Source organism: Electrona antarctica (genome assembly GCF_951216825.1).
Source record: "Electrona antarctica genome assembly, chromosome: 1".
In the NCBI taxonomy this organism is placed as follows: Eukaryota; Metazoa; Chordata; class Actinopteri; order Myctophiformes; family Myctophidae; genus Electrona; species Electrona antarctica.
Window position 1 is genome coordinate 63,535,182 of NC_136806.1, and position 26,996 is coordinate 63,562,177.

The window sequence follows — 26,996 nt, forward strand, 5'->3', positions numbered from 1 at the left end:
TCTAATGCCGTCGCATTTAGAGCTATGTTACTGTCGACTTCCGGGGCTCGCATAAATGCAGACCAGCCTCTCCTCTGTAGCGAAAATAAAAATAATGTTTTACCTACTCACCAATCCAAAGACGGGTTGTGTCACCTCACGTATAAATGCACTTTTTGGCCAGAAAGGGTTTTCTCTCTGCAATATTGGTAGAGGGCGCAGTGGTGATAACAACGTGCCACAACGTATGGCAGCAAGGGCAGTAAGGACCATGGACCAGAGCTATGCCAGCTAGTGCTACTATAAAATAACTGTGAAAATGACATATTATTATTAGGAATACATTTGTCATTTGTTAACTGAGTACCACAGACGAAAAACAGTCCACATTTCATTCTGACCCCTCCACGAAAAGGCCTCGTTGTCCTGAACCCTTATCTATCATTTATACATTATGGATCAATAGTGTGGACTTAGACTGTTTTTCGTCTGTGGCATTCTCTGTGCATACTATATATCTGAATAGGATAGGGTAGTAGGCTATGCGTTACTTTAACATCAGTCATAAAATGCTGCTACTTGGAGAGCCAAATATGTTCAGAAGTGGTAGGCCTATTCAGTCTAAAAAGGTTGGGAACCACTGCTTGTATTAGTAAAGGTGGATTTACTTGCATGATATCACTGTTTTGAAACCAATCCTGGCGGGTCAGTTATAAGATGAGGGTTTGGTGGGGATCTATTCAATTGAATAGCCTTCAAATGATTTTAGTTGAAGTTACAGTTGGCTTTGCACAGAAACATCTGGTAAAAAAACACTTTTTTTCTGATAATATGTGTAGTGCTTTAACCTAATTGGATTTTAGTTGTTGGGAAGTTGTTTTAACCAAAATATATAGATCAAATAAAAGGTTACATGAGTGTACTGTAAGTGTTTTACTGTTGTATCCTCTTTAGATCATCACTGCTGAACAGTGTTGTCACCAACCAGTGTCCACAGCAGTTACTCCACCAAAAGTACGTGACAGTTCACTGTGAAGACAGCCATGATGCTACAGACAGGAATCTGCCATTGTTTCTCCTTCTTATTTCTGTTGTTCACGCTTCATCTTAGTCCTATACTGGCTTACTTCCTGAAAGAGTGCACTATTCTTTACTCTGACAATGTCACTGCTGGCGTTTCAGTGGATTGTGGATATCGTGGTCTCCATAGCATACCAGACGACATTCCCAGAGACGTTATATCATTAACACTGAAGGGAAATAAGATCCAAAAGATACACAGGACAGATTTTTCCAATATGACAAATCTCACAGATTTGAATCTGAGTTTTAATTCAATAACCCATGTAGATGAGGGGGCTTTTGTCCCTTTGGTGAAACTGATAGTGCTCCATTTGGACAATAACAAACTGACAACACTGACAGACAATATGTTTCAGGGACTGTCTAACCTCTTGATACTGAGCTTGTATGGTATCACATCCATCCACCCTGCTGCCTTCAAGTCACTCACCAGCTTACAGGAACTAAGTCTGTATTCCAATCAAATGACAGACATTATCACCATCTTACAACTACCAAGCTTACAGGTGCTGAACATCAACATTGATGAGTTAGAGTCTTTTCAGTCAAAAGATCTGCCATTAAACATGTCCTCTGAGCTCAGGGAGTTGAGTGTGATGTCACATTCGATAAAAAGGTTTAGCATCTCAACAGCTATATTTCCACGTCTTAAGACAATCGATCTGGGAGGATGTTGTAATGAATCTGGATGGGAGTGGGACATACCAGACAAGTATTTTCTAATGAATATAACTATGGTGTATTTGAGTGATTCTATGTCTTTTAACACAATCAGAAAGGTTCTACAAAGCCTTGATTCACTGGAATACCTAGGATTGAAGAAGGTGTGGATAGACAGAGATCTCTTAAATATCGTCTGCAAAATATCCACGCTGAGGACACTTGATTTGTACGGGAACACAATTACCAACAGAAGTAAAACACAACAACTGTCACCTTGTAGTCAGCTAACCAAGCTGGATCTATCATATAATGTCTTGACTGAACTGTCTAAGGATTCAATACAACAAATGAAACAACTGAGTCACTTGAACCTCCGCAATAACCAGCTTTCCAAAGTGCCAGACGATGTTAAGAATCTCTCCATGCTTCAGATCCTAAACCTGCGTAACAATTTAATTAATGATTTAAGCTGCACAGACTTTTTCAATTCAACCAGACTCACACACCTTCATCTAGATTACAACTACATCTCTGAACTCAAACCGTGTGTTTTTCAACATCTCAATGAGTTAAAGGTTCTAACTATGACTGACAATCGCATGTGGACATTTGGTGACACCTTCAAGTCTGGCCTACAGAAACTAGAATTACTGGATTTAAATAATAACATTGTCTCAATTCTCAGGGCAGGAGATGTTACAAGTCTGAAAACACTCAGGCACTTAGAAATGGAATTAGGCTTGTCCGACTCTATATGGGAAAACGACTATTTGGAAGGACTAGTAGAACTTGAAACACTTAGTCTAATTTTTTATCTCGACATTGGTGTACTTCTATTGACAGCTCAATATGAGTTACCGAGCCTGAAGAACTTCAGAATACAATTCAGCCCAGAAGGATCTTCATTTGACTTAGTAACAGACATGTTCTCAATGATGAAACATTTGGAACACTTTGCAGCCGAGAATGTCTATGATGAACTACCAGACCAAGACACATTTAACGATGTACCACAGCTGAAGACTCTTAGGTTAAGAAATGGTAATCTGCCATATCTGTACCCAGAGATGTTTGACCCAATACAAAATCTAGAAGCTCTCGATCTCTCCAACAATAAATTAAAGTCTCTGGATTTCCTGGCAAAGGTCAACCTGACTAAACTATCCTGGCTGGACCTGAGCCAGAACGAGTTGACGATGATCAATGTCTCTGTGTTCAGTTTTCTCCCTGCTCTCAAATATGTAAACATGGCTGACAACCCTTTCACATGTGATTGTACCAATTCTGACTTTCAGCAGTGGATGCTGAACAACAACCAGACACAGCTAGTGTTTGCTCACAGCTACACTTGTGGCTTTCCACTGGCTAAAAAGGGAACCAGGTTTCTGGACTTTGACTATCATTCCTGTTGGGTAGATGCTAGCTTCATCTGCTACATTTCCTCCACTTGTGTGATTGTGCTAACTCTGCTCACATCCTTCACCTACCACTTCCTGCGGTTGCATCTTCTCTATGCCTACTATCTCTTCCTGGCCTTCCTTTATGATGCAAAGGAAAGAAAGAGGGGGTCTCCTCAGCGCTACGATGCCTTCATCTCCTACAACGTTCATGATGAGCTCTGGGTTTGCAGAGAAATGCTTCCAGTGCTGGAGGGAGAGCAGGGCTGGAGACTCTGTCTGCACCACCGAGACTTCCTACCAGGTACACACCTCTCTCTGTCTCTAAGTAATACTGTACACATCTAGGCTAAATCTAACTCTCTTTGTGTCACTAATGGTTGTAAAGCAGGTAGGGACCTCTATGCCTGTGTCTAGCCTACAGTGGCATTATTATTATAGTATGTAATATTGTCTGTCTGTCTGTCTGTCTGTCTGTCTGTCTGTCTGTCTGTCTCAGTTTTGAACGTGTTTGAATAGTGTTGGTATGTTTTGTTTCCAGGTAAACCCATCATAGAGAACATTACAGATGCCATCTATGGCAGCAGAAAGATCATCTGTGTGATCAGCCATCATTACCTGGAGAGTGAATGGTGCTCCAGAGAGATGCAGATGGCCAGGTGGGGGCAGTCATGCTGATGTTATAGCCCAATGATTCATTGGATTGAGTTTAATTAATTAAGACATTTGCATTTATATACTAGGCCTACTACTATTTTGTTGTTATATATTGCTTGTGTTATGAAGTTAAGTGTAATGAGGCTGTGTGTTATTATACAAAGCGTATAGGCCTACTGTGTACACAGTATATCTGCCCTGTGGCTCTTGGTCATTATAAAGTTGAATGAGTGTAAATGTCCTCTGGTCTCCTGTGTGCAGCTACCGTCTGTTTGATGAACAGAAGGACGTGTTGATCCTGGTGTTTCTGGAGGACATTCCAGCCCACCAGTTGTCTCCCTACTATCACATGAGGAGGCTGGTGAAGAGACACACCTACCTGAGCTGGACCCAGGCTGGACAGCACCCTGGACTGTTCTGGCAGAACCTACGCAGAGCTCTGGACACACCTCACGCTGACCTGGACTTGAATGAGTAATCATTATGTTACGGTGAATGTGAATGATGGTGGGGAATTTTAACACATTTAAAGGGGAAACTCGTCCTGCCTGGGATAGGGGTGCGTTGGTTTTGCCGTTTGCTGTTAACAGTAGCAGACAGTGTAGTGTTAGTTTGTATTTTTTATTCAATATGAACGTTTAAAGCACATCTTAAGACTCACCTCTTTAAGTCATTGTTTTTTGTTTTGTTTTTTTCCTTAACCCTGTTTCTTTGAGGGCTCCTATGCCCAGGTTTCTGGGTTTGTGTAACAAATTGTGATTTGCCAGAATGACATTTTTGTGATGATTTCATTGGTTGAGCACGGAATGTGATGTATGATGATAAGAGTGCCCCTCACTTCACACAGGTGTGATTTTCTGAGGGGCGCTAGCCCCTCCTATATACAGCTTTTGTCCACGTCTCAATATTTGCCATTGACAATGAAAGGAGAAATTAGGTCAAATGTCCGCCAAATATGACTTAAATTTGTACGATGACAATAGCGCCCCTCACTTCACACGGGTGTGATTTTTATATTTTAATTGGAAAGAATGTTTTAGTTTCACTTTATTTTACCTTCTATTGGATTTGATCATTTTGTTGTACTTTATAATTTAATTTCATGTAATTTCCTTTAATTTCATGTAATTTCCTTTAATTTCATGTATTATTTATTTAGCAGGGATCATGTACAGTTACCCCGAACGCCTGGGGGTATTTAGGACCATTAAATCAGAGCGCCCAGCAATTTGCAGCAACAGAGCACATTTCAAGGTGCACCAGGCGCCATCTTGGATGTAGCTGAAGTAGCTAGATGTAGCCAAAACACCCCAGAGGCGATCGACAACAACGGGAGGTATGATTAATTCTAACGCGTCTAGCGACGGGACCGCGATGGGCTGTCAAAAACATAATCTTTGGTTAGAATTGGACGTATTGATTTAGATCAAGAGCGTTTTAAGATTTTCGATCTCATCCGCTAAAATGGGGGGGAACATTTTGGATGACGTCCCAACCGGAAATTACATCAAATTTTGTCCAACAGGCACTCCCAGCCTGTGGAGCGATGCGCTCGGTTATGATATCAATAAAGTTCCGTCCTGTGATTAATCTCTGTCCTGAGCGTCGAGCGTTACTATTTCATAGACCTACGTTCAGGGTGTTAAAGGAAGGAATTATAAATAATACAATACAGGTAATATAGGCTCTGTGATGTTCTATTGTTCATAACTTTACATTATACAGATGTGCCATTCCAACACTTTCCTGATCTTTTCCTGAAGGTTTTCTGAAAAATGCATGTTTTAGCTGCAGGTTTCTTCAAATGGGATTATTTGCCCATTTAAAGCATTCCTAATTTGCATTATACTCATTTACATATAATATATATTTGGTAATTAAAGTCTTTGTTGAGATGTATTGACTCTTTTAATTGATAGATTACATTACATTGATACATTCTAATAAATATTTGAGCTTCATGCAGCTCAAAAGCCTCATGCAGCTGTAGGTCATTGGTGGGCAACTTTGAAGATGTAGATGGTCACTATATTTCCACACTCCCTCCAGAGGGCCACTACATTTCCACACTCACTCCAGAGGGCCACTATATTTCCACACTCACTCCAGAGGGCCACTATATTTCCACACTCACTCCAGAGGGCCACTACATTTCCACACTCACTCCAGAGGGCCACTATATTTCCACACTCACTCCAGAGGACCACTATATTTCCACACTCACTCCAGAGGGCCACTACATTTCCACACTCACTCCAGAGGGCCACTATATTTCCACACTCACTCCAGAGGGCCACTATATTTCCACACTCACTCCAGAGGACCACTATATTTCCACACTCACTCCAGAGGGCCACTATATTTCCACACTCACTCCAGAGGACCACTATATTTCCACACTCACTCCAGAGGGCCACTATATTTCCACACTCACTCCAGAGGACCACTATATTTCCACACTCACTCCAGAGGGCCACTATATTTCCACACTCACTCCAGAGGACCACTATATTTCCACACTCACTCCCGAGGGCCATTATATTTCCACACTCACTCCAGAGGACCACTATATTTCCACACTCACTCCAGAGGACCACTATATTTCCACACTCACTCCAGAGGACCACTATATTTCCACACTCACTCCAGAGGACCACTATATTTCCACACTCACTCCAGAGGACCACTATATTTCCACACTCACTCCAGAGGACCACTATATTTCCACACTCACTCCAGAGGACCACTATATTTCCACACTCACTCCAGAGGACCACTATATTTCCACACTCCCTCCAGAGGACCACTATATTTCCACACTCCCTCCAGAGGACCACTATATTTCCACACTCCCTCCAGAGGACCACTATATTTCCACACTCACTCCAGAGGACCACTATATTTCCACACTCACTCCAGAGGACCACTATATTTCCACACTCACTCCAGAGGACCACTATATTTCCACACTCCCTCCAGAGGACCACTATATTTCCACACTCACTCCAGAGGACCACTATATTTCCACACTCACTCCAGAGGACCACTATATTTCCACACTCACTCCAGAGGACCACTATATTTCCACACTCACTCCAGAGGGTCATGTTGCATCTACTGTACTGTATGGCAGAAACCTCTTATTCCTAAACAAAAGTCCTACTTTATCATTCTATGTCACAAAAGTAGCAAAAATAGTCGATCTACAAGCTCAAACGTGTCACAGTGCGACACGTTTATTGGAATCCTGAATTACATTTTTTTCCGAAGGGTCGCTGTTCCGAAGGGCCGGTGTTCCGAAGGGTCGCTGTTCCGAAGGGCCGGTGTTCCGAAGGGTCGCTGTTCCGAAGGGCCGGTGTTCCGAAGGGTCGCTGTTCCGAAGGGCCGGTGTTCCGACGATATATTTTGGGGTCGCTGTTCCGACGATATATTTTTGGGTTGAACTCGGCAGTCTGCATGCTCTGAGGCTGCGCTGCAGCCCTGCCTCTGCCAGACCATTAACGTCCATTCGTTGTTCCTTTTAATATTTGCGTCGTTAAGCCTATAGGCCTACTGTCTTGTATTGTGCGTGCGCGCGCGCGAGAGAGAGAGCTAGAGAGAGAGAGAGAGAGAGAGAGAGACCCACATACGCGCAAAATAGGACTGGAAAGTGGACGTGGGTTACTCTCTCTCTCTCTCTCTCTCTCCCCCCCCCTCTCTCTCTCTCTCTCTCTTTTAAAAATGCAAATATTAAAAGGAACAAATGGACGTTTAAGGTCCTTACACACTGGCACAATTTGTGCTAACAGCAGCGAGGCTCGGTGTCAGTGTCCATGCAGACAAATATTACTTTTCAATTATTTGATAATCAATAAAAGTCTTAATGTACATCTAAAATATTTTGAATACATGTTCTGATGGCCTTTATTAGACATAATGCAGATCTTTTGCTTAGCTAACTTATTGTCTCCACCAGGCCGAAGGCATGGGGAGAGAGTATGTTTTGCACTCCGTCCGTGTGTGTGTGTGTGTGTGTGTGTGTGTGTCTGTCTGTCCGTCTAAGAAGAAGTGGCACCCTTTTCATATTGGCCTATTATAGAGCCTCCAGGAGGCCACAACCTGACCTGCCCTGGTGGTGGAGACCTGTGCCCAGAGGGGCACTTTATCTAGTTTTGTCTGAAATAAAATATTTTGTTGTGGCTCAATTTACATGAATGTGTTAAACTAAAATGGGCCCCCATTTCATCTAACTTCTCCATAGATCTCCATATATGGAGCTGACCTGTTCTGACAATCCATACGTTTATCCTTCCCCACCCATTCTTCCTCTTCGATGTCTCCCTTTTGACTGATACCTGTCCATTCAAATTCTAGACATATTTAGAATTTGCAGGGACTAGGCTCTGTGGGTTGACTCCTGTCCGGGCCCCTCCTACGTCTCACCAGGTCCACTCCTGCTCACCAGGAGTACCTCCCAGTACCAGACACTTCATTCAGGAGTGGTGGTCTCTTGAGCCGCAATGGTTCGGCAGGCTCTACCTGGGCAACGGTGGTACTGTAGACTCCGCTTGCGGCTCGAAAGGCCTCATCGAAGGTTTTTGGGCTTCCTCCTCACGGAGGATGCCGGCTGGGGCGCCAACCCATACTGCTCCCGGGGTGCCGTCTACATTCTGGCTAACAATTACTCAACAAGGACTGACTGGGGAACAAGACTAATATACACATGAGGGCTGATTACACATGAGGCATGAGGGGCGGCGTGGCTCAGGGGTAGAGTGGCTGGAAGGTAGCCGCAAGGTTGCCAGTTCGAACCTGGGCTCCCTCAGAGTTAGTGTCAAAGTGTCCTTGAGCAAGACACTGAACCCCGATTGCTCCTGATGTGCTGGTTGATGCCTTGCATGGTTTCCGCCGCCATCGGTGTATGAATGTGTGTGTGAATGGGTGAATTGATGCACAATCTATGTAAAGCGCCTTGGATAAAGGCGCTATATAAATGCACCATTTACCATTTACCATTTATGAGAAACACCTGGAGAAGACAAGAACATAGAACCAAAACAACTAGAACACAACATAGATATACAACACCTAGACAAGCAAAGTCTGTGACTGTGACACTCCCTCCATAAAAGGCTATCGGAACATGTATGAACATGTATTCATTCATTCATTCATTCAACCTTTATTTAAATTCTTGGAGAGACCATTGAGGGAACCCATCATTTACAATGATGCCGAGATTACATACAAAAAACAGTAATACAACAACAATATTAGTTACAACAAACCGTTAATACAATACCGTTATATACCGTTATATATTCAGCAATCAGTTAAAACAGCAACATACATGTGATGGACGGTTGTTGAGTACATTCCTAAAATGACCAATTGATGCCAGGGTATTAAGTTTAAGTTCTTGTTGCAAGACATTCCAAGACTCAGGAGCACCGATGCTGAAAGCAGCCTTTCCAAGTTCAGAGTTGGCAAAAGGGACCAGAAGGCCTAGCCAATCACTGGAGCGAGTTACAATGCGACTAGGTTTATATATGATGATATATGATATATAGGAAATATATGATGGTAATTTCCCGACCAGGGCTTTATATATGAAGAGGTGCCAGTGATTATTGCGTCTTTCCGTCAGAGAAGACCAACCCACATTTTCATATAGGGTACAGTGATGAGTATCATAGCTGTCTCCAGTCATTTTAAAATATTCAAAATATATTTTGTAGATGTACATGTACATGGACTTTTATTGATTTATCAACCTTATAATTGAAAAGTAATATGTGTCTGCATGGACACTGACCGAGTGTTCTCCAATGGCAGTCTGGATTTGAGGCATTGCTCCTCCCACCATAAAAATAGACCAATCAAATAAATTGTTTTATGTCAAGTACAGCTGTGTCAAGACACGTGTGCAGCATTGGCTAGTAAAACTCAAAGGTCTAGGAGGCAGAAAGCTTAGCTGGCTCATTTTACCTGATGGCCCACTTTAACTGAGACCACCCTACATACAGAGATGCAATGCAATGACAGTTGAGTTGACCAAAGTTGTTAAAACTCAAAGGTCTAGGAGGCAGAAAACTTATAGCTGGCTCATTTTACCTGATGACCCACTTTACCTGAGACCACCCTACATACAGAGATGCAATGACAGTTGAGTTGACCAAAGTTTGGCGGAGCCCGTTGCTCGCTGCTGTGCTGCACACATCGCGTCGCTAATTCGCCAGTGTGTATACGGAGTCTAAGGACCTTAGTCCATTCGTTCCTTTTAATATTTGCATTGTTAAGCCTATAGCCTACTGTCTTGTATTGTGCGTGCGGAGAGAGAGAGAGAGAGAGACCCATGGCCACTATCCAGTCCTATTTTAAAGTGCGCGTATGTGGGGCTCGCGTGTGCGCGTTTGCTCGGTGTAGCTCGGCCATGATTCTGTCTGTGACTCGCGGGTGCGGCAGCTCTCTCTCTCTCTAGCTCTCTCTCTCGCGTGCGCGCACGCACGCACAATACAAGACAGTAGGCCTATAGCTTAACTCAACTCAACCTAAAAATATATTGTCGGAACACCGATCCCAAAATATATCGTCGGAACACCGACCCTTCGGAACACCGACCCTTCGGAACACCGGGTCGTCGGAATTATGGGTGGACCCCCCCCCCCCCCCACACACACACACCCCTTTCCCATACTGTACACTGTAAAATAAGTCGCTGTAAATTCACAGTAAATTACTGGCTAATATTTGCCGTACTTTCACAGTAATTATCTCACAGTAAATTACTGTAATTTCACAGCTGTGAAATTACTGTAATTTACACTGATTTAAGAGTATGCAGTACAGTTATTTACTGTATATATTATTACTATTACAAAGTAAAGTGAAAGTAATGCCATTTACTGTAAATTTACATTATATCTAATACAGTAAAGTATTGTAAAATGGAAAACAAGACAACAAGGACAATTCATTTCATTTTTTTATTTAACAATTAGAAGACATTTCAACAACATTTCAAAAATCTAATGAACTTAAAGCAGTGGCTTTCCACCAGTGGTCCTTGATAGGATTCCAGGTGGTCCCCAGCTAAATGATGGAGAGTTGGTAAACCAAATAGACTCTTATAGATCTTTAACTCTTGAGCGGTTTAATTTTACGCTCTCAAGAGTTCAATTTCTGTTTAACATCTGTATTACTTATTTTACAAGAATTCCACACAATTAGAGGATGTAGAAGAATTATTAGATCAACGTTTGTCTGTAATCTCTCCTAAATACAGCATGGAATTGTGGACAAAAACTAAAAAAATAGTATTGGGTCTGAGAGGCTAAATGTCATCAAATGGTGGTCCGTGGCTCAAATGCAGAATCAATAGTGGGTCCTGGTATCAAAATGGTTGAATACCACCACTGCTTTAAAGGAACAGCCAAAACTGATGTCATCTCAACCTCATGCCAGTTAGAACAGAGGTGAAATGTGTCCATATAACACACAAGGAGGTTGCCTGCACAACTCGGGAGAAAATGGTGACTGGTCTTCTCTGGCAACTTTCCTGTGTGTTATATGGACAAACTGGAGAAAAAGCTAAATGAAAAAAAAAAAACTAATGATGTGTAGCCTGCGGAGTTAGTTCAACCCCCTCGAGTGGGTTCATGCCATGCTCAAAGGCACATACTATATTCAAGGTGTTAACATGCTGCATTACTATGTGGGTGTATAAGCATGTGCAAGTCCCACACGTAATTCGCTGATGTGGCTGTCAGCTGACCAATTGGGCGGGCTACTTAAGCTCACCAGTCTGCATGCTCTTCCTGCCTTCCTTCTAGGACAAATAAAGAGGATAGAGCACGGAGGTGCAGCCCGGTCTCCTGCGGGAGGTTTGCACATGCTCAGTGTAAACCAGAACTGCGATGATGGAGTGTTCCAGCAGAGGTGCTAGATAGAAAGCTTCATCATATCACCTGAACACCTGAACCCATCATGTGATATTGTAAAGAGTAAATTGCTAAATGAACAAGAGTGATCAGCAACATCAAACTGTGACCCACTAACTGACCATTGTTGATGTAATTGATAGTCTTTTGCACATACCTCATGCCAGAGATTATTAAAGGGATAGTTCAACATTTTGACCTTTAATGATCTGTGCCTATAATGAAAGCTTATGGTACACTCTTTTTCTCCCTCAAAACTAATCAAATACACGCTGTTGATACTTGCATATTCACCACGTTAAAAATTAATGATGTAACTTTAGGAGACCTTTTGAGGTAAATCCATAGCCGGAACGACTTTCCAAACAACCCAGGTGGGCGTAGTGATTTTTCTGGAATAGTACTGTCTCATAATGTTATGCCATTCTTTTTTAGCGTGTTGAATATGCAAATAACATCTTGTCCATAGGAGCGTTTTTGGAGCATGTATTTGATTTGTTTTGAGGGAGTAAACGAGTGTACCATAGGCTTCCATTATATGAGCTGAACAGCTGGCCTGTCTATCGCTATCTGTTCTCCACTTTACAGGCACAGCTGATTAACGGCAAAATATACCTACTCACATAATAGGTATAGTACAGCAATAGGCAAATGTGTTAAAATTGTTGAACTAGCCCAGTCTTGCTCTCACAATTTTTAGTCTAAAACTTTTCACATCTTGTGTTGAATAGGCTATAGGAAAAATACATGTCAAAACACTGATCTGCTTAATATGTGAAAAGATCATGTAGTATTTATACATTTTTGGGCGGATAGAAATATCAATACAAAATCCAGATATCAACATACAAATTCCAGATATCAACAGTACCTTGGACAATCAAGCAGGGGCTGCTGGGTAATGTCTCTGTCTCTGCCGTCAGCGGCTGTGGCACACGCCTGTAAAATAAGACTTAACTGTAACATATCTATGGTAGCATAGATTCAACATGGTGAATAAAAGACACTCCATTGGACTCACTGACTTAGAGGTTAATCAGAGGGAACTTTGTGTTGGATGTGATTAAATGTATGCAAGTGTAAAAGTGAACTAGTCTAGTCACAATCTGCTTTTTATCAGTCCCAAGCATGATGCTCTTTGAAATATGCCATCAGGAGCAGAAGGATACATGCAGCCTTGTCTGAAGCCCCTAGCTGGGTCGTATTTAGCCAGGACGTCTGCGATCCCTGGATGACTGTTGAGTTCCTGGCATAACTGAATAACTGTACTGCCTTTGTTGTTAAGGGCCTCTTGCAACTTGTTGAGGATGGAGACATCCGTAAGCAGACCAAAATGGGTGTAAAGGCCTCTTTGCGAGAAGAGAAAAGGCCATTCCTCCTTTGTGTTAGTGAGGGTTAATGAAGGACTGTATAATTGGTAATGTCTATGGCTGGCTGGTCTGGTTTCTCCACTTCACCCAGTGGTGTCGGTTAGAACACAACATACGACAGACAACTTCTCTCATTCAAGTGGTTTACTTGGTCTTGACTGAGCACAGTACAGTACAATAATAGACTTCCTTTATGTGGTGTATTGGCCTCCTCGTTTGCTGGCTCCTGAGCCGGTGCCGGAGCCCTGGGGGTGCCTGGAGGTGTTGTTATTCCCGTCTCATAGAATTCATTTTCGTAAATGTTCCAAAGGGGAATTTCCCCTTCCTCCACATATGCATGAACGCACACAAACTTGGAGACTGCTGGAGAAACAACGTGAAGTGAACTGGACAGTCTGAGCACGCTTCTCTTCTGACTCGGGGAGAAGAGAAAAAGAGACTCCGCAAACTACGTGCAGGTTCATTATCATTGATTAAGTCCGCAGGTGCGTGCGTGCACTCAATGACCCACACTTAATTAGCACACTGAACCCAGTCCACAGGCAGCCTTTTGTACACGTTGAGATGCCTGGTGCAGGCACACTGTTAAGGTACCGGCACTGAATGATATAAAACGTTTAGATTTGTATTATCGTGAGAACGATGGCTTCCATTTTCGCATTGCGACTTTTCAGCACTAGAAAGCCTGCAGTTTCTATTAGCTTGTATTCCCCATCGATGATGTCACTGGTGGACGGGTTTCTGAACTGCCCACAGCCCTCATATGAGACACAGACCGAGTAGAATGTTTTTTTGCCATTTTATTATGATTATTAGTGAGGACCTATTAATATGAAGATAGGTTGAAAAGTGGTGAAGTGGTCCTTAATATGTACCACAAACACCATCCTTTATAATAGGAACAATCACATCACACAAATGGACAAATTATTGCTAAACCAACCAGCGTGAAAGGTGTGAAGTGGTGGCACTAAATATAACTATTAAAAACCTTTCAATGGTCGTCCTGGTACCTGACAGAGCCAGGTTGTAATGTTGCTGCTCTAGGGTCAGGTGTCCATTATCTTTGAACCTGACCAACAACCACGGCTGTAGGGGGTAGGCAGGGTCTCCAATTATGTGTGTGTCGTCTGGCATCATCTGCTCAGGGTTGGCTTCAATTTCTGCAGCCAAATCGGACTCTATAAACCCTGGCATCATGCACCGAAGCAGGATATCCACTGAAGCAGTCTGTGAAGGCCATGCTGTGGTCACAGACTGCTTGCAGGTGGATGCCGTGGAAACCCTTTCGGTTCACATAAGACTCTGGGTACATCGGGGGAGCCTTGATTGGGATATGGGTCCCATCAATGGCTCCAATCACTCTGGGGAAGTTATAGTTTTTACTGAAACCCTTCTGCTACCCTGGGCCCAGTAGGCCATACTATAACAGTTTGTGCGATACAAGACAATGCTTTCAGGACTCTCTTGAAGCAGGCCTCTACTGTTGACTTTGTCACATTGAAACGGTCACTGATCCCCCTGCCGAGAAGAAAGAAATATTTGTATTTGTCAATACAAAATGTAATACTTTATGTGATTGATTGATTGATTGATTAACAGTTTGCAGAAAGGGTACATTTCAAACGAAAGCACAACTCAATACAAAAACTGTTACTGTGGACGACACACTGATACAGCATTACACTTGTTTACAACAGGGTCCACCATTTTCAATTCATCAGAACATTTAGAGACGTACACTTCTATACACTTCTATATAAAACTATACACTTATAATACTATACACTTACTATACACTATACTACTATACTACACTACTATACTATACACTTCTATATAAAAAGTTAAAACCAAAAGGGAAATTATCATATAAAGGAATTCTAAAGGGGAAAACATACAGTAAGGGTAAAAGGGGATGGGGGGAGGGGTGGAAGAGATAATTATTCCTGGAAAATCAGTATATGCACCTAATGGATATATATGTATTTACCACTAAAGCTATCATGGAATTATTACCTTATATACAGAGTGAATAGGTAAATATAGGAGAAAATGATATTTAATAGGTAAAACACACAGGCCCGCTCCAGCGTCATCCTCTCAGCACATGCACACACATACACAAACAGAGGAACACAGACAGGTTCCCTCACAGGTCAAAGTCACCTCGACTGGACCGGACTGAGCAAACAATGGGACCGGATGGTTCACACACACACACACACACACACACACACAAGCTGACTTAATAAAACACGTACACAACACTCACTCATGACAGAGGATGACCGGGAGAAGATGACCGGGAGAAGATGACCACACGGTGGATCAGACCATCTGAGGAAAACTTGTGATTGGCCGAGTGGCGGCACTAAGAGACTATAATACTATGGAGGTTGTTGGTGAACTTCACTCATTGTCACTATAGGATGATGGGTCCAGAGCTGATAAATTCATTATGAGCTCTGCGGTAATCAATGTTGGTAACATCTGTCTCTGTTCGTTATAGTATGATTGTATAGGATTCATATATTATGATTTGGCTCAAGCACCATTGTAACTAGAAATAGGACATAAAACGAATTGACATAATCTTAACTTCTCCTGTGTATTATTCTGCCTGGTATGAGTACATTTTGGGAATAATCATCAAACGAACGCGTGTTGATTCCATGTTGTTTTGTCTATACCTCGTTAAGGGTGAGAAACGGACTGGGATCTCCAGCAGATGGTGACCCTGACGTGATTATTTCCACCGGACCAGGCAGAACATAAAAGGATCTAAGAGGGTTGAACGTCTTGCGAAGACAACCTGCCAGGTCAACACACGGTGTCCTTTTTCCTGTGAGACTCAATAGAGGTAAGCAGTTCTCTATTGTAATAAAAACTGCTAATTGATTTATTCCAAATTGAATTGAGTCTCACAAAGGAAAAATCAACTCCGTTTTGCAAAAAAACATTGAACTCTAAAAACATAACAGTATCTATTCTAGGGGACAGATATGGATGGCCAGCATTCGGTTATAATCAATGTGTATGTTTTTGTGTTGTAAAAGTTTATAAAGAGTAAGAGAAAGTCTTAGAATAATAAGAACATGTCTGGAGAAGATATTTAGGTGAATTTATGGGCAGTTTCTGTGTCGAAATGTGGGCTAGAGTAGTCAACAAGTGAAAATGGTAGTCAAAATAGTTTAATCTATTACTTCACTCGGTTATCCTGAGTGTGGGGCTAAAAGTAGCCTTGATGAAAGAGTAGCATCGATGACTGGTTTACTAGTTATCACTTCATTTTGATCAAGTGACTGTCTAATATAGACTTATTTATCCTTAACATGGCATGGTAGCTAGCCCCTGAGGGCTATTACGGTTCCCTTTAAGGGGAGTTGTCGTGAAATTTAAAATTGTGTTATGAAGAAAGAATTTAATCTAAATTTCTATGACAACCAAATACATGTTTTATAAGAAAAAAAGTGAAAAATTGAGGACAGTGGAGATAAGTCTTGAAGAAGAGGCACAAGGTCAAGAAAGTCTGGGACTTCAAGTATACACCTATATATGTGTATATATATATTTATATGAAGATATTGTATGTATGTGTAGGTGTCAACTCCTGCCAGGCAGGTTGCATTTGTTAAAGTAATGAATGTAATTGTGTGTATGCATATGTGTAGGTGTGAAAAATCCTGCTGGGCAGGTTGCATTTGTTAAAAGTAATAAATGTATGGTTGTTAAAGAATCGGTTTGGAAAGTGGTACCAACCATCTTAGATTCTTTAAGCCAATAAGTACGACCTTTCATTGTTATAGAACAATGTTCACTTAACATAGCGTAAGTCTCTAGCTCAGAAACCGGGGAGGCTGGTATAAGTGTAAAAGTAAAAAACCAGAAACCGGGGAGGCTGGTATAAGTGTAAAAGTAAAAAACCAGAAACCGGGGAGGCTGGTATAAGTGTAAAAGTAAAAAACCAGAAACCGGGGAGGCTGGTATAAGTGTAAAAGTAAAAAACCAGAAACCGGGGAGGCTGGTATAAGTGTAAAAGTAAAAAACCAGAAACCGGGGAGGCTGGTATAAGTGTAAAAGTAAAAAAACAGAAACCGGGGAGGCTGGTATAAGTGTAAAAGTAAAAAACCAGAAACCGGGGAGGCTGGTATAAGTGTAAAAGTAAGTGTAAAAAAAAAAAAAACAGAAACCGGGGAGGCTGGTATAAGGGAAACTAGACATTTTGTCTTAGAACTGTGTAAAAGTAGCTCAGAAACCAGAAACCGGGGAGGCTGGTAGAAGTGAAACTGGACATTTTGTCTTAGAACTGTGTAAAAGTAAGTGTAAAAAAAATTAGCATAAAATCCCAACAATGCAATATGTACTGCGGAAGTTCATGTGAGGCATTGTTGGGATTTGGTGTTTTGAGGTATTGGTGATGATTTTGTTTGTTTGTTTGTGTAGTTTGTGTTGTTAGGGGTATTTTTACCTGCTGCTGGTCAAAATAGGTTGGGGAACTGTTTTTATGGTTTTGCCAGACCTCAGGTGGATGGCCTAAAAAGGAAGACGAGAGTCTTGCCTTTTGTAGCTACTAACAGAAAAAGGGGGGTTGATCCTCGCCTTATGGGCGCTGTATTTTTAGAAAAGACGTGACATGAGTGAATGGTCTGTCTGTGACAGCTGATTTGAGTCTTGAGTGTGATATTGTGTGGTCTGCCTGTGTGTGTGTATGTGTGAGAGGCAGACAGTGTGAAAGAAAAAAAAGAAAAAAGAGAGAGGAAGAGAGAGTGTGAGAAAGAGTGGTGTGATTTACACTTTTCACCTTGGCACTCAGTTTTGGTGTGTTGGAATTATAAAATACTCTATTATAGATATTTTTCTGTGTCACATGTGGAGTTAAAGTAATCTTTGATGAAATAGTAGCCTAGATAGTTAAGTCTATTAACTACATTATATAAATTTTATATACTGTGGGGCTAAAGTAATCTTGATGAAAAAGTAACTAAAAAAATACCTCATGTGATCGGTTGAGTATCTAGATTAGGTGTTTTATTTTATTTTTCCTCTTTTATCTGTCTCTTTTACCTTTTGTGTTAATATGGGTTCCTCAAACTCACGAAAGAAGGATCTACAGGGTCCTGCTAAAATGATGTATGAGAAGTTTGGGGTTAAATCGATTCAATTTTTGCCTAAGTGGCACAAAGATTTAGGATTTCCGTTCCTATAGCAGATTGCATGGACACTATCACCAGGGATTTAATAAATGAAATGTAACATGGTAAAGTAGTGTTACTAGTACTAATTTAGTAAAAACAGTAGTAAAAGTATGGTTAAGTATTTGTATGCTTAGCTGCTGCACTTGAAGTGCAGTTCAGAGGTGTGTGTACACAGTATGTGTTGTGAGTATTTCCCATTTCCAGTAATTGTACTAGTTACTCAGATACACATAAGTCAGGGTAGTACTCCTCCTTCATTATATATAGGCAAGCTAAAAAAAAATCACATGAAGTGTGTGTACATGGTTTGAATATTCCCCATTTCGGCTTCCTACAGTAAGTAAACAGCATAACAGGGGCCGTGCATTAAAAAAAAAAAAAAAAAAAATGCACGGCTCTCCCTCTCTGTGTCTGTGTCTGTCTTAATATCTGTCTGTCTGTCTGTCTGTCTGTCTATCGTTCTGTCTGTCTGTCTGTCTGTCTGTCCCTCCCTCCCTCTCTACCCCTCAGCTCCCACTCACTCTCGCTCTCTGTCTCTCTCTGTGTCTGGTGCTGTGGGGCAAAGGCCAAACTGCGCTCCGGCACATAGTGAGATGGGGTAGAATGGTTATATTGTTTTAATAACATTTGGTGCCCAAGTTGCACCTGTAAAAAATGAGGCATTCTGCAGTATGAGTATTGTGCTCTGAATACTTAGAGGTCAATACTGATACTCGGATACTTGTACTCAAGTACATTTTTCAAATCTGTACTTCTGCTTGTAAAAAAAAAAAAAAAAAAAATTGGTTTAAGGTTAATAAGGTAGTATTTTTAGGCTCAAAGGAGTATGTTTGCTTATAATAAAGCAGCGGTATTGGTATTTGATTAACTATAGGAATAACTAATTTACAGATAATGTGTTTATATTATCTGTAAAAGAGGGATTCGAAGTGAGGTATATTTTTTAAATATTTAAGTGCATTGTGCAATAAAAAAAAAATAGAATACTTTGTTTTCTTTTTGAGATATCTTTCTCTCTCTACCTGTCTCTACGTAACCTCCCTCCATATAAATGTGAAATGCATGCGCTAGAGAACTCTGTCTCTCTGCGTCTCCTCCCTCCATTTTACAACTGTGTAAATGCGTACGTAGAACGCTGGGTCTCTCTCTCTCTCTCTCTCTATCTCTCTCTCTATCTCTCTCTCCATGGCTTCTCTCTAAGTACTCTCCCTCCATATAAATGTGTAAATGCGTACGTAGAGGACGTCGGTCTCTCTAAGTACCCTCCCTCCATATAAATGTGTAAATACGTACTGTAAGAACGGTCAGGAGAAGTACAAATATTAATATTATTTTTATTATTATTTTTATTTTCATTTTTTTTAAAAACAATAATTATTGTTTCATTTCATTCACCAGTATTTGTTGTTCTTTTCTGTTTTATCTCACAGATACGGAATGACTATTGATAAAATAGTGTATTGCCTCATTCTGATCAGCTGATGGTCTAACATTGGTCTTATAAATCTTAAATAGTTAGGTAGTGATGTTACAAAGTTCAGTGCTCTCCAAACAGATTTCCTTAACAGCACTCACATAAAACTAAGAGGAACAAATCTCAAAAGGACAGATAAAACACTAGGCCTGCCCTTTGATTAGGTTGAAAAAGGTTACGGGTAACCGGCACAAAGTCTATAGATCTATGACAAAATATAATTAATGATCTTGTTTCAGGTGTATAATGATCTTGTTTCAGGTGGAGAAGACACTAAAAGAGGGTCTAACAAAGACGTTCTAAAGGATATATATTTAGAATAAGTGTAAAGAAAAATAGCAGATCTACAAGCTCTCATACGGCCGGAATGTTTATATATACGGTAGGCTAATTAACCATGTACTGTATAGATAAAAGAAAAAGGATCTCCATCTTCCCCAGTATATAGATTATTTTAACTGAATTATCCCATCTTTGGACAATCTACATTTCATTTCATTATGAGTCATTATCCCACCTCATCATATTTTTATTATTTTGGTAGAGGGACACCTTCCACTTCATTTTATTATTTGTTTTTCATCCCCATGAGTTTGGCTTGACTAGGCATATATCCTCCCCTGAATAGACTTGATTCTATATTGGGCCTTTATGGTACTAATTTGACTCACCCGGAAGCTGCTACGATCGGCGCAGGAGCGCGACAAAGATAACATCATCAAGTACCCCGTCCCCCTCTCCAAGCTCTGCTTGGTATAAGAACTGTGTTAGGTGCATCTCCGACGTTTTCTCCCGTTTGCGACAGAGATCAAGTGTATCTGTCAATGAGAACGTATAGGCTATATTGTCACCTGTGGGTCACCTGTTATGTCACCCATCCTGGGGGGCGGGGCGAAGATTCGGCTCTGACAACGAGCAAAGAAGAACAATCGCAGTGTCTGCTCTGATGAGCTACTAAGAACTTTGCCATTGGCACTTTCGACGGCGCAGGAGCGCTACAACGGTGCTGGGTTTCATGGGAACCCCGGACACATCATCTTCATCATCATCATCATCATCATCATCATCATCGAGAGAGAAAAATCATTCTGTCTCTCTCCCACAGTACCATCTAAATAATGAGTGATTGTTTGCCTAGTCAAAGTCAAAGTCAAAAAGACTGTTTTTTTTAGGTGTTGACAAATTGGGAACCATACAACCCATATTACATCAATCATGCAACACGCTATTTCATGAAGTTACTTTTTAATGATGTTACATTGAAATGTTAAATGTTTATTTCTGTATTAATTGATGTGGTTATTAAGAAAATCAATAGTAGACATGCAGCATTACCACGCCATGGTCATAGTCCAAAGCTGTGTGGATATAAGAGATAAGGATTTGGGTGCGGGTAGTAATGTTCATGGGGCTCAAAGTTCACTGCAGGGGAAAGCCCGGGGTAATCAATAAATCTGGCTAGTCTAAAGCTAAACTAAAAAGTTGAATAAAAGAAACCATAACATGTTGTATGTTGTATCTCAAAGAGGGTGTTTACAATGCCTTTGACGGCCGGTAAAGTCCCGATACAGTTTGAAAAGAAAAAGTACAGTACAGAGACATTTTCCAATGTTGGTGAAATTTTTTGGTCCATCTCTGAGATTTACAGAGATGGAAAGAGGGATTGGAAGAGATAATTATTCCTGGAAAATCAGTATATGCACCTAATGGATATATATGTATTTACCACTAAAGCTATCATGGAATTATTACCTTATATACAGAGTGAATAGGTAAATATAGGAGAAAATGATATTTAATAGGTAAAACACACAGGCCCGCTCCAGCGTCATCCTCTCAGCACATGCACACACATACACAAACAGAGGAACACAGACAGGTTCCCTCACAGGTCAAAGTCACCTCGACTGGACCGGACTGAGCAAACAATGGGACCGGATGGTTCACACACACACACACACACACACACACACAAGCTGACTTAATAAAACACGTACACAACACTCACTCATGACAGAGGATGACCGGGAGAAGATGACCGGGAGAAGATGACCACACGGTGGATCAGACCATCTGAGGAAAACTTGTGATTGGCCGAGTGGCGGCACTAAGAGACTATAATACTATGGAGGTTGTTGGTGAACTTCACTCATTGTCACTATAGGATGATGGGTCCAGAGCTGATAAATTCATTATGAGCTCTGCGGTAATCAATGTTGGTAACATCTGTCTCTGTTCGTTATAGTATGATTGTATAGGATTCATATATTATGATTTGGCTCAAGCACCATTGTAACTAGAAATAGGACATAAAACGAATTGACATAATCTTAACTTCTCCTGTGTATTATTCTGCCTGGTATGAGTACATTTTGGGAATAATCATCAAACGAACGCGTGTTGATTCCATGTTGTTTTGTCTATACCTCGTTAAGGGTGAGAAACGGACTGGGATCTCCAGCAGGGGGGGGGGGCAGTCAAGGGATTCACATGTCTTAATGGCTGTTGGTAGGGTGTTCCACATTTTGGTGGCATCGGTGTGTAGTTTGTGACTTGAATGGACTCGTTGATATAGCTAGTAGTAGCTAATGAACTAATGAAGGTATAATATGTCACTAGGCTAAGTTACCTGAATGACTCCTGATTGCCCAATAGCCACAGAACAATTAACAGCTGCTTGGAGGCTGGAATGGATGATCGGCCCACTCCATGTTGGTTGATCAGGTCCTCTGCAATTTGCTCTGTTAAGCAAAGCAAGACATAAATGGCATGTTAAGGACCTGGTAGGACTGCAAAGGTTGTGCGTGTCATCCTGAAATGCTCCTTGAAAGCATCGTCCCTGTACTGAGGAACGACCCTCTCGGTATGTCTGTGATCTTCACCCTGGCTTCTGGTTGGGCAGGGGCTGCCATTTGCAGGTTATGTCTGTCCACCCTCAAGTCCTGCTCCTATAGAGAAAATTGTATAATCTATCATATAGCCATGTATTGTCACTCACTCATACAAGTATATGCAGTTAAAATGTGTGTGTGTGTGTGTGTGTGTGTGTGTGTGTGTGTGTGTGTGTGTGTGTGTGTGTGTGTGTGTGTGTGTGTGTGTGTGTGTGTGTGTGTGTGTGTGTGTGTGTGATTAAAGTATTTATTAACAGTTTGCAGGATGGGTTCATTTCACATGAAAGCACAACTCAATACAAAGATTGTTACTGTGATACAGTGATAAAGCATTACACTTGTTTACAACAAGGTCCACCATTTAAATTCATCAATTCAATAGTGTGTGTGTCACTATACATTAGGGCATTAACATAATAATCGAATAATCGATTAGTCGACTAGCAAAACACTAGTCAACACTATTGACATCCGATTATTCGCTAATATTTTTAATAAAAAGAAAATATATATATATATATATTATTTTTTCCTAAAAGCCTGACAACACATACTGTCTTGTGTGCTGTGCTGTAGTGTTGGTAGTTCGCCTAATCCATTCATGGTTGATTGTGTATTTTCATACTGCTCTAATAACTTCTGTCCTACTGAAAAGTGTAACTGTACTGAGATTCGCCCAGAATTCATGCCAGAAAGACTGGTCGTCGTTGCCCTCTGGTGGGTGAATTAGTGAATTGATAAGATATACGAATACGCATGCGTCATCTCATCCACACGGAAGGAAGTTAAGGAACGTGAAACGAAAAAAAAAAAAACAGTGGCAAAACAGCCAAGATGGAGGAGAAAGAGGATAATGGAACTGGTGCTACCAGAAAGAAAACGTCAAAGGTGTGGCAATATTTCAAGAGAGAGGGCAACTTTGTGAGATGCACAATTTGTAAAACGAAGCTAAAATATCACAGCAATACAAGCTCTATGATAAACCACTTGAAGATCCACCCGCTGCCAAGCACAAGCAGTGACCACAGCGGCAATGCGAGCGAGGATACCAGTCAACAAAGGCAGACAACACTCGGAGAATACGCTAAACGCAAACTCACAAAACAAAGGCGACAGGACATAACAAGTCTGTTAGTCAACGTCATTGTTAAGGACACAAGACCACTGGCTCTAGTGTCGGGAATTGGCTTTAAAGAAATGCTCAGTTTTTTTGAACCAGAGTACGTTACCCCATCACATGCTACACTGTGGAAAAACATAAACCTGCAGTATGATCAACTGCGAGAGCAATTAGCAGATGGGATGAAAGACCAGAGTGTTTCACTCACCACAGACCTCTGGACCTCTTCCACCATGATGCCATACATCACCGTGACAGCGCATTACCTCACCGACACCTGGGAGATGCAGGCAAAAGTCCTCGTTACCTGCTTAATGCCAGAGCGCCATACGGCGGCCAACATAGCGCAGAAGCTGACGGATGTAATCCGTGAGTGGGGCCTGACTGTTGTGTTCTGCGTTGTGCACGATAATGCCAGCAGCATGAATCTAGCCATGACTCTGTGTGAGGAAGTGGAGGAAGACCTTGGTTGCACTGGACATACATTGCAGTTGGCAATCAAGAAAGGCCTGGATTTACCTGAAGTGGCCAAAACCATTGATGCGGCGAGGCGAGTGGTTAGTCATTTCCGACACTCATCTATAGCAACATGTGCACTGAAGACACGCCAGGACCAGTTACATGTCAAAGCTAACAGGCTCCAGAATGACTGCCCCACGTGTTGGAATTCAACATTCACAATGCTGGAGCGGCTTAACCAGCAGCGCATCCCTGTCCAAGCCGTACTGGAGGACGAAAAAGTCACCAAACCCAGCGCGAAAAAAATAAGTCAAATTAAACCCTCGCAGTGGAAGGTGATCGCGCAGCTCCTGCCTGTACTCAGCCCCTTGCAAAGGCAACGACCATCATGTGTGCTGAATTGCATGTTGGACTGTCGTTAATTTATCCCGTTATCCTCAACCTACTGATGAATGAAGGGCCCGATGCGCCGTTGAGAGATGACGTGAATGATACAACAGCAACCCGCAGCTTTAAGACCACAGTGCGAGCACAGCTGAGAACCAGGTTCAAGTTGGACACAGACAACTACGACTTGGCAGGCTCGCTTCCTATCATCGCCTGTATATTGGATCCGAGGTTCAAATCTCCATTTCCTCCCAGAGGACACCAGACTGCAGGTCCGACAAAAAAGCATTTAATATGAATGTTATATGCAAAATTGGATATCCTTACACTTTATTTCACTGAGACGTGGTATGTTCCAGGCGTGGTCACTGTCTATTGTTAAGTAATGAATTATGTGTGAACTGTGAATTAGGCTACTTCAAAACTAACCGCTCGGCTCAAGTATTAATTAATTGATGTGAACGGCCAGCGGTCATGATCACCAATAGCCAAGACAATAGCCACATATTAAGCCTTTCAGACGCCACATTATCACATTAACTCCTTTCTGATTTATTTATTTTTTATTCCACACTCCAAAGACGCTGCTGAAGGTACCGACGTGGACAGCGAGACAGAGGAGGCACCACCACCACCAGTGGCCGTGGCGAAAAAAACGCGACTCGAAAGTGACTATGATGAGCTGTTCGGGCCCCACTATGCCAGCACAAAGGCACCGACAGTAAACTACACATGCGACGAGGAGTTAGAGGAATACCTCCAGATTACCCGCATTCCCACAACGAGCAGCCCTCTGAAGTGGTGGGCACGTCACGAGAAGCAGTTCCCTCGTTTGGCCAAGCTGGCCAAAACCTAAATGGCCGTTCCAGCCACCAGTACCCCTAGCGAAAGGGTGTTTTCACTCGCAGGGAACACGGTTACCAGGCAGCGAGCAAGCTTACACCCAGGCCACGTAGACAAGCTCGTATTCGTGAATGCAAACAGTCGACAGCGCAAGTCTAACACCATAGATGAGGAGGACTTTTACACCACAGACAGCGACGTAGAGTTGGAGTAGGCCTACTATGTTTCACTGTATGTTTTGTTTGGCAGCGGGTGTGTAGGCCTGTCTTTATTTTATTTATTACCACTATGGACGTATTGTTTTACCTGGTCAGCTTCATTTTGGTGAGTTTTTCCATCTAATCGATTGCTGTTTTGTATGCCAGAGTAGAGGGCAAGGCCTATCTTTATTTTATGTTATTTATTAGGGCCTATTTGTTTGCAAACGTCTTCATTTGAGAATATTGTATTAACAGTTTGCAGAATTACCTACAGTTCAAAATAAAAAGGCCTATAGGCCTACGACTTGTTTACATAAGGGTCCTCCATTTCAATGCATGTCGGTTCTGTTCATGAATAAACCAATAAATTGGTGTTATGCAACCTGTGGAAATGATTGTGTTCGTTAAATTTCGTTTAATAACTGCTTGTAGATTTGTTATTTATAACATGCTATATTATTTCATGAGGCTTTAGAGAATAGATTGATTGGAAAACTTTCTTGTGACCACCGCGCTCTGATTTATGGTGCGTTAACAGCTTAAATCGTCTTAATAGGTAGAAAGATCGCACACCAAGAATCGAAATGAACGAAAAAAAGATGAAAGTGACATTTTATTCAATTTGAAGAATGGGTACAGTTTAAAGACATTTAAAGACAAATATACACTATATAAAGTATATATATATGAAAAAGGGAAATGGTCATATCCTATAGTTAAAGTAAAAAAGGGTAAAAACGTGTAGGCCTTTAAACTTTTTTACAGGGCCAATTTCGAATTGCAGCCGCCTGTAAGTGCTCTTTGAGAGCGGTTTTGAAGGACATGTAAAAAATGTTAATGTTGCAGTTGGTGCGATCATGTATTTGAGTAGTGACAGTCAAATGCTGCTCTTTGTTTTATTACGAGGGGAATTCCACGGGGAACCCCTAATGACGCAGCCACGTGTGGTGCGGTGCGGAGCCAATCGCAACGCAGGTTTTTCCCGAATGCGCTGTTTCAATGAGAAGTCTAGAATTGCTCGGTTTTATTGGATAAAATATATATATATATATCACTGGCGAATAATCGATTCCTAATCGACTATCAATGTAGTCGAGTCGACTACCAAAATTTACGTTTGGTTAATGCCCTACTATACATACAAGTTTGTATTGAAAATGTTGGTGTGTGTGTGCGTGTGTCTGTCTGTCTGTCTGTCTGTCTGTCTGTCTGTCTGTCTGTCTGTGTGTGTGTGTGTGTGTGTGTGTGTGTGTGTGTGTGTGTGTGTGTGTGTGTGTGTGTACCAACACCTAGCGCAAGGCTAAAGCTAACTCTCTCCCCCAGTGTGCAACTATCATTGCCATGAAATACCTGTAA

General features: G+C 41.6%; 1 protein-coding gene across 1 annotated transcript; it reads left to right on the plus strand.

Moving 5' to 3' along the window:
* Window positions 1–2,792: 2,792 nt before the first annotated feature.
* On the plus strand, window positions 2,793–4,284 carry LOC306927156 (toll-like receptor 13; the record flags this gene model as incomplete). The annotated part of the gene is made up of 3 exons (XM_079506835.1): window positions 2,793–3,426; window positions 3,664–3,781; window positions 4,041–4,284. 3 exons carry the CDS (start codon window positions 2,793–2,795, stop codon window positions 4,255–4,257), a joined length of 969 nt encoding a protein of 322 aa, XP_079362961.1. The 3' UTR covers window positions 4,258–4,284.
* Window positions 4,285–26,996: the final 22,712 nt, after the last annotated feature.